We start from the raw sequence: 12,367 nt of genomic DNA, 5'->3' as shown, positions 1-12,367 counted from the left end.
CACAAAAACTATCTTCCCAGTTAGCCTTCCTTTGATACTGTTGCACCTCTTATGTATCCATAGCTTACACTGGGTACATTCTATGGAGTTTCTACCTATGCCTTTTCTACAGATCAAGCAGGGCCATTTATCTGAAAGGATTTGTGATTTGTCTGTCTTCCTACTTACTAAGACTTTGGTTTTTGGTAGGTTAACCTTAGGGCCCTTCTATTCTAGACCTTGCTTCCACACCTGAAACTTCTCTAGTTCTGATAGTGACTCAGCTATTAGAGCAAGGTCATCAGCATAGAGGAGCTCCCAGGGTTAGCTGGTCTTGAATTCCTTTGTTATTGCCTGGAGGACTATGATGAATAAGAGAGGGCTGAGGACTGATCCTTGGTGGACCTGTACCCCTACCTGGAATTTTTCGCTATGCTCGTTGTCATCCCTCACCTTACTGACAGCATCCCAGTACATGACTTGTACAGCTCTCATGAACCATTTATCTATACCTAGTTTTCCCATTGATCACCAGATAAGGGATCGGAGGACCCTGTCAAAGGCTTTCACCATGTCAACAAAAGCCAGGTACAGAAGTTTATCTTTGGCTAAGTATTTCTCCTACAGCTGTCTTACTAGAAATATAGCATCAGTGCTATATTTAACCCTAACCCATGAAACACTTCAAGTATTTGGTCCTCACGATGCAGAACATTGGCAAATTTTTTCTTATCTGCTTCTCCTCTGGCTAAGTAAGCCTGTTGCCTAGCTTCCCTTCTTGCAATCTGATATAATTCCCTGCTACCACTGTTCTTCCAGTCCTTCCATGCCTGTTTCTTTTCCCTAATGGCCCTGCCAACTATATTTTTCCACCACCACATTATCTTTGGTTGAGAGGGGACTTTGCACCATCCACAGATCTGGTCAGTAGCCCTCACCAGGTTGTCCCGTAGGAACCTCCAGTTGTCTTCCATATCATGTGATGCTATATCCACCTCTATTTCGTCAAAAGCTTTGAGTAATACATCACTAAATCTCTGTCCATTCACAGGATCCTTAAGCTTCCAGACCCTGCTTCTCAATGGTCATCCATTTAGCCCTAATCCTGAAGTCGCTAACTACTAGTCTATGTTGCGGGTTGCATTCTTCCCCTAGGAAGGTTCTTGCATTTATAAGTAGCCATCTTTCCTGCTTCCTGGCGAGGATGTAGTCAATGACTAGCATGTCCACCAGATCGGTAAATGATTAATTAAAAAGAATCAACATAAAGTAGATTTTGTTGGATGGCGGGGTGGTTTGTCACCATCGTCGTCAGACTGGGAGGTTTCCTGAAGTTAGTATTAGAAACTGTAAAATCATTTGCATCGTAGAACTCCAGCAGCCTGATTCTCTCCTTATTGCGGGAACCAAAACCATAGCCTCTATGTATACCATGGAAGCCCGCTACATATTGTCCAACATGCCCATTGAAGTCGCCAAGCCACAAAGTTTGGTAGTCTGCAAGAGGGTGTCATAAAATCAGTCTTTCTGTTCATCAGGTAGCCCTGGCTGAGGGGCATAGGCCAAGATAATGGTTGCTAATCCATGTTGCAGCACTAGTCTAAGCTTAAGTATTCTATCACAGACTCTGACTACCTCGATTGCCTTATCAACCCATTTCTCCGCAAGAAGTATGCCCACGTCCCCGACCCCATCAGTGTTCCCTGCCCAGAAAATCTTATACCTATGTTCTTTGCCTGTAAGGAATCTAGCAGAACTTCCTCTCCATCTTACTTCTTGGATGCAGCTCAAATCTACACGTCTCGTTGAAGTATTTCAACAATCTCACCAGATCTACCTTTCAGTGTGCCATCATTAAGCATACCAGCTCTGAGGGTGTGGGCCCGCAAGACCATGAGATAGGAGACAGTCATGTCATGTACCTGTAAAGAAAGCTCGCATTTGGCAGAATTCACAATCATACAACAGCCTTCAGCCTGCATACAGTACACCATCATGTTTATGTGCTACATCATCATTACATTACAAAGGAGATAAAACCCTAAATATGGATGGGGGAACATTAAGCCTTTGGAGGTGTTCATGGGAAAGACATCCAATAGAAGTCAGAGGATAAAGTCTTTCAGTACAGGTGGTGGGGTGGGAAGGGCAGGTGCATCGCGAAACAGCAAAAACTCAGGCTGCCAGTGTGAAAGAATAGTAATGATGCTAATGAGATAGAATTGGGCATTTGCATTCTTAACTAGAGCTATAACCAACAGTTTTCAGCAGCCAAACTGTGCAAGGTTGGAAAACAAAGTTGCTTATCTGAACATCTGATTTGTATTCTGTGTGGCGAGGTGTTAAAATACGTTTGTTCTATAGTGGCCCAAATTATAGGTTGGTTTTACAGACAAGTGATTTGGCATATATTACACTAAACTGCCAAGTTATAGGTTAGGTGGGGTATTTGTGTACATTACAGCCCTGGTCTAGGCTACAGATCAGGTGCTGTGTTTGAACATGTTAGATAACTGGTACTAATTACAACTGAAGTGAGTTGGTTTGTACATATATTCTTGGCCATAGTCCAATTTTGAAGTGCCTGGAATTTAAATAAAGAGTTGCAGAGCTGTGAAGAGACTGGCCTATTGTAACTGGTAGAACATAGCTATTTTTTAAGTCTTCCATTCCTGTTAATTAATCAGCAAGAAACTCTTTTCAGCATAGATGTCCAAAACAAATGGATTTCTCTGCACCGGAAAACAGTGTCACATGAAATAAGTTTCAAGGAATAAGAGCAAATATTACAAAAATCTGTTTTATGCATGTATTTCAGCAATACATTTCTTATTTCTATTTTTCTATCTCTTGATAATGATGATGATAACCCAAGTCATTAAAAATTAAAATTTTACTTTCACTTATTGTTTATTCCACTTAAGGTAATGATCACTTATTCTGGTAAAAGCTTACCTGAGTAGATTCCTGATACAGAACTCGGTACATATCTCTTTGTCGAATAATGGATTCCACCTGGATAGAAAGAAAGTAAAAGAAAATTAGTAACCTTCATTTAACAAGCACAAAGCCCTGCATGTGTATTTAGTACATGAAAGAACACATAGATATGTACATATATATATAAGTGTGTATGTATGTATGTATGTATGTATGTATGTATGTATGTATATATATATATATATATATATATATATATATATATATATATATATATATACAATATATCTACAATAATAAATGGCAAGATTGTGTTTGTGAATTTGTTGTTACTTTAACTCCTCTGAGACTATCCAACAGACCTTGATGAAACTTGACACATGTGTAGGGCTTATGCCCATGGGTTCACTTACGCATTTGGAATTTTTATAAAATCAATTTTTAATCAGCATCGATTTTTCAAAAGTCATAAAATTTCAGCATTTTTTGCACTAGCCATCATGACATCAAACAGAAAGCTTATTAATGGTAATCTATTTAGCATTTGCTACTTCTTCATGTCAATGCAAATTGTTTTCATTTGCAAAATCTTATTTCAATTCATTGTTTAAATTGCACAGCGTTTCAGGTTTTGAGTAGGTAAACGTAGGCATTTTGCACACTAGCCATCATGACATCAATTTGACAAAATCTGCCCCAAAGTGTAAAATTTCACCATTTTATACATATGCACAAAAATGATGACATGGGTTTACTATGAGACTCTGCTCATTTCTTCATCAAATTGGTCCTACCCATTAATATAGATTTTAAATTTTAGAAAAATGTTGAAATTTAGTGCAAAATATTTCATGGCTATAAACAGACATCTTTTTAACGTTAATTTATTACTGGGTACCTCAGCTAGTATATACATATAATGCATATACAATATACAGTGTGTGGCAAAAGTAACGCCCTTTTGTATTTGACTTTTCCAGTTTGTTTGCTCTCTCTCTCTCACATAGGATTGTTGCAGGCTTTTTTCAATCTCCACCAGAGTTGTTTCTAGGAGGGACCTTTCACTACTTTTGGAATGTTGGTTGAAGCGATTTGTAACCTTCGTCCTCTACCTTGGAATTTTGTTCTGTTTTGTGTTGGCCATGTGTTCTGGGACATAGTTCTGGCATATGTTTTGCATGACAGGCTTCAAATATTCTAGTTTCATGTCAATATCTGGTGTGGAGAGATATTTCGGGCAGTCCTGTCTAGGGATCTCTTTTTGGATTGATTTCTTGTCTGATTTGCGAAAGTTCAGATTGGAGAGATTTGGTAAATGCACATTTAATCCCCTAATTAGACATATACACGTTTCCACATTTATAATATATGGTTTCATACATTTGTAATACCTTATTTCTTGTAAACAATCTAAAAATCACATCTCCTTCTCAGATCACTATAACCTATTATATTATACTCACTAGCCTATATGCTCATCAACTTTTTACTTTTATAATTCTTAATTTAATATAATTTAATTTAATTTAATCTAATCAAATCAAGTCTCAATATCAATTTTTACTCTCATAGTTAACTATGAATTATTTGTTTCTATGTTTTGATGGATATATAATTTTTATATAATTTGTTTATGTTATCTGTTAACCACTAACTAATCATAGCAGTGTCATGGCCTTTCAAATAAATTAGCTGACCAATTAGATAACGTGAAATGACGACAACCCCCTACCCATTACCTATAGAGATCCAGCAACTTAACTATAAAATAATGGAAAAAATAACGGAAGATAATACAGTATCTTGTTAACTACCAGGAGATTTAATGCGTTTAGTAATTTAGTACAAACTGCTATCATAACTATTGATATAAACTTTCACCTCATAATGAGAACCATGATTTTAGACCCTCAACTGTAAACACAACATATATTTATGTATATGTCTATCTAAGTGTGTTCGTTTGTTCATTCATACATTTATTTATATGCAAAGACAACACGAACCACTGCAGGAATACACCTTACCTAACGCATGAAATATGTGTGTGTGTGTATGTATATACCTATATTTGACTGCATGTATATATATGTATTTCTCCTTTTATGTGCATTTTCAGTTCTGAAAAACTGTACCCTCTCAAACTCCATTATTTTCTTCAATTATACTGTTATTTCTCTTCCTCTTTTTAAGCATTCTCTAAAAAGAATATTGTACTACACCTACTAATAACTAATTTTGTTGTAAGTATGTACATGCACATATACATGAATGTGTGTATGCATATGTATGTATGTATGCGTGTGTATGTACATATGTATATGTATATATATATACATATATATATACATACGTACATACATATATATATATAATATATACATACATACTCTTTACTCTTACTTGTTTCAGTCATTTGACTGCGGCCATGCTGGAGCACCACCTTTAGTTGAGCAAATCGACCCCAGGACTTATTCTTTGGAAGCCTAGTACTTATTCCATCGGTCTCTTTTGCCAAACCGCTAAGTGACGGGGACATAAACACACCAGCATCGTTTGTCAAGCAATGCTAGGGGGACAAAGACAGACACACAAACACATATATATATATATATATATATATATATATATATATATATATATATATATATACACGACAGGCTTCTTTCAGTTTCCGTCTACCAAATCCACTCACAAGGCTTTGGTCGGCCCGAGGCTATAATAGAAGACATTTGCCCAAGATGCCACGCAGTGGGACTGAACCCAGAACCATGTGGTTGGTAAGCAAGCTACTTACCACACAGCCACCCCTGCGCATATATATATATATGTATATATATACATATGTACATACACACACATATATGTATATATATATATATATATATACATATGTACATACACACACATATATGTGTATATATATATATATATATATATATATACATATGTACATACACACACATATATGTGTATATATATATATATATATATATACATATATTTATTTATGGGTTTCAGCCACGTGGCTGTGGTCATGCTGGAGTACCACCATGACTTTCCGTCTTTATGCTGTGCTCTCTTCACGTTCCTTATATAGTCCAAGCAAGAGTTTTGATGGCACATCTGGTGTATAAGAGAATTTGACATCACTGCCCTAAACCATGTCTCATTTCGAGCCATTGGTTCGTCTGGTATCGTGGAGAGGAAAGTGTCGAATTTTGTCATGAAGACCTCAATATCCATGTCTTGCAGGTCTCTCAACTGTTTTGGCAGGGCATTAAAGAGCTGAGGTCCTCTGAAACCGAGGCTGTTGCAGTACCTTGTTCTTATGTGAGATGCATTGGACGGTACCCTTGGTACTATGCAGTGGTGACCTGTGCGGGCATTCGTGTAGTACTTGATACCAAAGTTTGATATATATATATATATATATATAGAAATATAGACTATGTATTATTCATTTAAAATGCAGAGATGCCTATAATAGGACATCTACTCGTTAGAAATAGCAGCAAAAGACTATATACCACAAAAATTAGGGATAATTTCGAAAGGAAATGAAAAATAAAAACTTTTACCAATCTATATTCTGTACCATGGTTTCAAGTAAGATAAAATTTATATATCTTACAAGGTCGGACTATCATCAGCAGAAATGACCAGACAACTTATGAAGCACGAGTCAATAAGCAGCATGGTTCGTGTTCCTATGTCTAATTTTTCAAAATATACCGCGTATTTGCGGCTTACCTAATCGGCAGCAAGAAATTTTTGTGGTATATAGTCTTTTGCTGCTATTTCTAGCGAGTAGATGTCCTATTATAGGCATCTCTGCATTTTAAATGAATAATACATAGTCTATTCACTGTTTTTACTCTCGCTAGACCACTGGTGGTAAATAAAACTTCAAAAATTTTTTTTGCTACCCTATAATTTATTAATATATAGAAATATATATATAAATGGATGTGTGTATTGTTTACAATTAACACGGAAATAGATAAACTGTAACCAGGGTAGCAGAAAATCACTCAAGTAATAAGGACGTAACACCCTATTTTTAAAGGTAGAAACTCCGGGTTGATGTGAAATATTTTGTATAATATATATAGATTAATAAATGGAGTTAAACGCAGGTGTTATTCAAGTTCTTTCACTTCCAATACATATTTCGTAGACAACATTAGTATTATTCCAAAGGAATAAAATGGTGTAAAACAATGTAGTCTCTTTAGGGAAAGAAAGAAATCAACCAAACTAATCAATGACATTTTAACAGAATGTGATGGATGTGTATAATGATGAACGGAATGCTATTAAGGTTTTTTAAAAACCGTTAGAGGATATAACGTCAAAGGAAGCCAAAAGAAAGAAATAAACAGAAAATTCCCCTCCTTGTGCTGCTCTACATCAGCTCCGTACCTGCTGTCACCTTCAATGTCCTTGCATATCTACTGCAACCCCTGCCCCAAAGCCTCTCATATTTCTCTCCATCATTTTCTCGTCACTTCATCCTGCCAACTCACTCAGCTTGAGCCTTTATATCATCTCACCTACTTTCACCACCCCTAATGGGTCTCAAGGGCATGTCAAGACACATCTCTGCCATCATCTCTCTCATTCTCACTCTATCTTGCTCTCCAACTCACTCTTTGCTTTCCATGCATCTACTCTACAGCAAAACACCTACATTTGTCCCCTCTATACCTTAAATCTTTCAAATAGCACAAAGTCACACCCTTCAATACTACTCCCACATACCCAGTTGTGGGATTTTTCTTTTGCATGGTACTTGATGACCCTGTTAGTACATGGTGTCATATACGAAATACTGGTGCTGGTGTCATGTAAAATGCATTGTCGCTGCTTCACTTTCCTATAATCATGAAGTGACTAATTCATTCTAACTTACATGTAACTCACCTCTTTTATATGTAAATCCTCTCTTTTTCATATCTTATAGTTTCTCCCCTCTTTGTCCTGTGAAACAATTTAAAGAAAAGATCCACCAAAAGAGCCTTCTTCAGACTTAAGGAGTACATGTAAAGAAATACATGCTTCTAAAACCAACATAAAGACTTCATTTCATAAGTTTTGATCATGGAGTAGAGAAATTGAAATATGATCATACATACAAGAACAGACCTTGCCAGAAGCTCATTGTAATTAGATCCTTGAAATTTGACTCTTCCTGTAATAGAATCCTTGTGTTTAGACCTTTCCTCTAATAAGACCCTTACAATTAGATCCTTTCAGTAATTTTCCATGTCTGTCAAACATTATTTTATTGAATATACATTTAATTAATTTCTTAATTTGATCGATCAAAAAAGGTTTTACAGTTGTTATTAGTACACTTTTGGCAAGGAAATAAAAACAAAAATTTTTTTTAAATAGTGCTGGAAAACAAGAATTTTGAATGAAACTTACTAATTCTTCTTGACGAGTTCTGGAGGTTTTAAGTTCTTCCAGCTCCTCCATTGCATTATCAAGACTCTGCTTTAACTCTTGTGACCTTCAAAAGTTATGAAGAAAGCATTTGTCACATAAACTTTAAAATGAGAATGGAGTGTAACAATGTGTGGCAATAGCTAACTTTTGGGAATTAAATCTTAAAGAAAGGCACAAAACTAAATTTAGTCCTGATTTACAGATCCAGAAATCTAAAATTTGACCAGGATTAGACACTTCCACCTCTAAAGTTCTTAACAATAACCCAGGCTAAAACTGAATGATAATGATAAAAAAAAAAACAGTACCAAATGTATTTGTGTACAATGTAATCCTGGAAAATATATATCTTTTTTGATATGCACCAACTTTTCTTTACTATTGTAAAGTGTGTGGATTGCAAGGCAGACCATGTTGAAAAATAAACCTCATTTGGTTACATTCCATGAGAGTATCTTTGTCGGCCTATGAACTTTTCAATCAACCCCAGCACGTGTGTGTGAGTATACACGAGGGGATGCTGAAAAGTTCCTGATTTAAAGGGTATCATGAAAGGCCTGGTTGGAGACCCAACCTTCCAAGTTCTTTTACAAGGTTTAGAAAAACTGAAGGAACACTACAATTGTGAATCTGAGAGGGGAATATGTTGAATAAAATTATAATTAACTGAGCCTCCTTTCTTTTATCCAAAGCCAGGAACTTCTTAGCACCTCTTCGTATGTACACACACACATATTTTTAATAGTAGTTTGACTCAGCACCACATGGCTTAAAGCTATGTGAGTGCATAGGACATGTCCATCTCATCAGCTGCTAGGAGTAGGTTTCTGGGAGTTTATACTGCTGTTGGTCAACTTAGGTCACATGATATTGATGTTATCAATGCAACACCAACTGCTTTTTATATTTCTAAACCCACATGTTCAAGCAGGACGTTGACACCACTTTAGTAGCAAGTTGCAATATAGTGTACAGAGACATCAATTCCTTGTATTGGGTATCAAACATGGTGGAGCGTGATTTTGGTGTAAGTCATAGCTCAATCATTGATCAGTGGAGTATGACTGCATTGGTGGCAATACTCTTTACATGGAAGTAACCAAATTTGATAGTGTTGAATTACAACTGAAGTTTTATAATCAATATAAGTGGGATGTTTACTATATGGGTAGCAGAGACTAAATACCCTTTCCTTGTGTATAGACAGCCAGGCCTAGGATAGTATATCTGGGTTGTCAGCTGCCAGTGGTTCAAGTTCATTAACATGGCAACCTTAACAATAAAGTAATTGGTTTCCCTATTGATGGATACTGTGGGTTGGTGGAGTATGTGTAGCCTCTTGCATGGAAACAGTTGGCAGTTGCAAGCTCCAAGTGAATAGGGAGAGGCCTTATCGATGATACTACATTTGATGTTGGGGAAGTCATTTCAATGTTCACAAGTCTCCAGATGAAGCAGGACAGTGGGGTAAAGTTTTCCTAATCCCTGCAACTGAATGAGTGCATACACTATGTATACCTTCCCTTAAAGTTGTTGGCTATCATGTCTTCGTAGTGTCTTGTGATGCCATCAGATGGTGTGAGTCTTTGAGAAGCAAGCTCCTTCCAGCATATAGTTGGGTGCTTTTTTTCATGCCACTAGCACTAATGAGGTCACCAAGTAAATTGCAAGATAGGAATTGAAAAGAAAAATCCCCCGCTCAATTATGGGATGTATTTGACAAAGGGGAAGTGGCTTTATGCCAGATGTTGAGAGGCTAAAGTATGCTAGAGCAACAAGCACAGATGTCTTGCCATATAAATACATGGCCACCCACATTACTTAATGGTGGGTGGGAGTAACTACAAAGAAGATAAAGATGGTGGTGTTGAGGTGTCAGAGATAACAAGGAGTGCAAAAAGGTATATATTTATAGCTTAAATTTCTGCCCATATAAAACATAAAACCACATTTTTATTGTTATCTCTTTTATTTTCTGATTACTTCCTACCAGTCATCATTTGTTGTATTTAGGAGGACCTCAATTGAAACAACATCCGATATAGCTTACTTCTAAAATTTAAGGCATTATCACTAACATAAAGATTGTGTAGCATTTTTATAGTGATTTAATCTTTTCATTACAAATCAGTTAAGTTAGACAATAGATATATTTCCAGTCATACTATCCTGAAAATGATAACATACTTACAGGGATGCTGGCCAGCAAACAAGGGATAATATTTAGTTCTTATGTCTATTAGGTTGCCTTAATTTTTAAGTTAAAAAACAAAAAAAAAAAAATTGCATATTATGCACAAAAATAACAGTAAAAAAATAACCAGTAGTAACGTTTTTTTGTAGAGTTAAAGGGTGATGAAAAATGGTCTTATGGGCAGGAAGAAATGATACTAATAAATCTTTACTTTGCATCCGTTGCAGCTTGTTCTTCTGTTTCACGGTCTTCACTAAGTTTTCTAACCACTTCCAAAAGACGCTGGTTCTGTACTTGCAACTCTTGGACACTTCTATGGAAAACAGAAAATGTTATATGTGTGAATGTGTGTGTGCGTATACACACACAGTTTAGTTAGCAAAATGTAGCAAAATTTTTGGTTGATGGGGATATATAATCCGAGTAGATTATAGTGACGGAAACATTATGTAGGTGAAAATAGAAGAACTTAAATGACTGCGTGATAAAAAAATTGGATATTCTCTAGTCTCTGTTTCCCTTAAACTGATTCAAGAGAGTTTGTGTGTGTGTGTGCATGCATATGTTCCTTATGCATTTGGAAACTCAGTTGCTGATTTTGACATATGGAGTGTCAAAAGATTCAGTAAAATTTTCGGCTACCAAATAAACTTTATTTTCATTTACATATTTCCTACATATCTCAACAACCAGCTATAGTTATTTGACATACACTGCTCTACAGTGACCAGGTTTCATTAGAAAGTGGAAATACTTTCACACTTTCAATTTCAACCAAAATTACAAAGTGTCATATTATGAGAGTGACAATGTGTGAATAATGAAAGTAATAATTCTCAGAATTAGTCATATCTGTTCTATAATAAAGAAAGCTGCTTATCTATCTACCAAAAAAACTATGTTTTTGGCACAACTTTTTTTTACTACTAAAATAACCTCAGAAATAAGGTCGAGTCACATAATTTTGAGGTCATTTTTGGGCAATATTTTGATTTGCTTCTAATGTCTCATTTTTGTCCAATGTTTCACACATGCATAGAATTCTATTCAGACAAACATTTATGAAAATGTACACATAAATATTGTATTCAAATAAGCCACAACCAAAAAAATTTCATTAAAAGACATCCATTTCTCTATACATTATGAGGAAATAGTCCCTCACTCACATCCTCACATAAATACAAAATAGATGTATGCATATGTGTTTATGTACATGTATATGAAAGATAATGTGTGTGTGTGTATGAGAAAGAGAGAGAGCAAGTGAGTGCCACTTACACATACATACGAATATTTACAATGTCCTTAACATTGGAAACAACGATTTTACTTAATCATGTTCATAGTTTTTATAAGAAAAATACAAGAGAGAGAGAGAGAAAGCAATTCTTTACTTACTTAAATGTGACCAATCTCTCAGAAATAAGTTGTGAAGAACTTGTCACCTCAGTAGAAGAAACTTCTTCATTAGCAACAATATGTCCACCTCGTAATTCTTCAACTTCACGCAGCAAAAACTGAACCTATTTTACAATACAGGATAAAAGGAAAAAGAAAAAAAAAAAATCAAAATACCTTTCTCTTTTCTAACTTATAGAAACAATATGGTAATAATGAAAATGAAGAGGGCAAAGCTGTTTCATCAGAGTGGGTTAACCTCATGTTAACCCTTTTGATGTCATAGAGATTTCTATCACAAAACTAGAGGCAGTTTCTATGTTATGTTCCAAACCTCAGTTTGAGACTTACAGGTAGTTGTATTTCATTAGAAATATTTTAACAAAAGATTAACTAAAA

General features: G+C 35.6%; 1 protein-coding gene across 7 annotated transcripts in view; it reads right to left on the bottom strand.

The window, feature by feature from the left end:
- The window catches only part of LOC106884301 (nucleoprotein TPR), a 206,099-nt gene that overhangs the window by 137,766 nt on the left and 55,966 nt on the right, over positions 1 to 12,367 (bottom strand). For all 7 annotated transcript variants that reach the window (XM_089355144.1, XM_089355147.1, XM_089355146.1 and 4 more), the window contains exons 16-19: positions 11,969 to 12,093; positions 10,779 to 10,880; positions 8,353 to 8,437; positions 2,935 to 2,994 (exon numbers count right to left, since the gene is read on the bottom strand). In XM_089355144.1, coding sequence (XP_089211270.1) covers positions 2,935 to 2,994; positions 8,353 to 8,437; positions 10,779 to 10,880; positions 11,969 to 12,093 — 372 coding nt within the window. The remainder of the gene's footprint in view (positions 1 to 2,934; positions 2,995 to 8,352; positions 8,438 to 10,778; positions 10,881 to 11,968; positions 12,094 to 12,367) is intronic.

The sequence above is a fragment of the Octopus bimaculoides genome, chromosome 7 (genome assembly GCF_046866305.1).
Source record: "Octopus bimaculoides isolate indiv1 chromosome 7, ASM4686630v1, whole genome shotgun sequence".
NCBI classification, from domain to species: domain Eukaryota; kingdom Metazoa; phylum Mollusca; class Cephalopoda; order Octopoda; family Octopodidae; genus Octopus; species Octopus bimaculoides.
The sequence above is the reverse complement of the archived record's forward strand: the minus strand, read 5'-3'. Positions and strand labels throughout refer to the sequence as shown.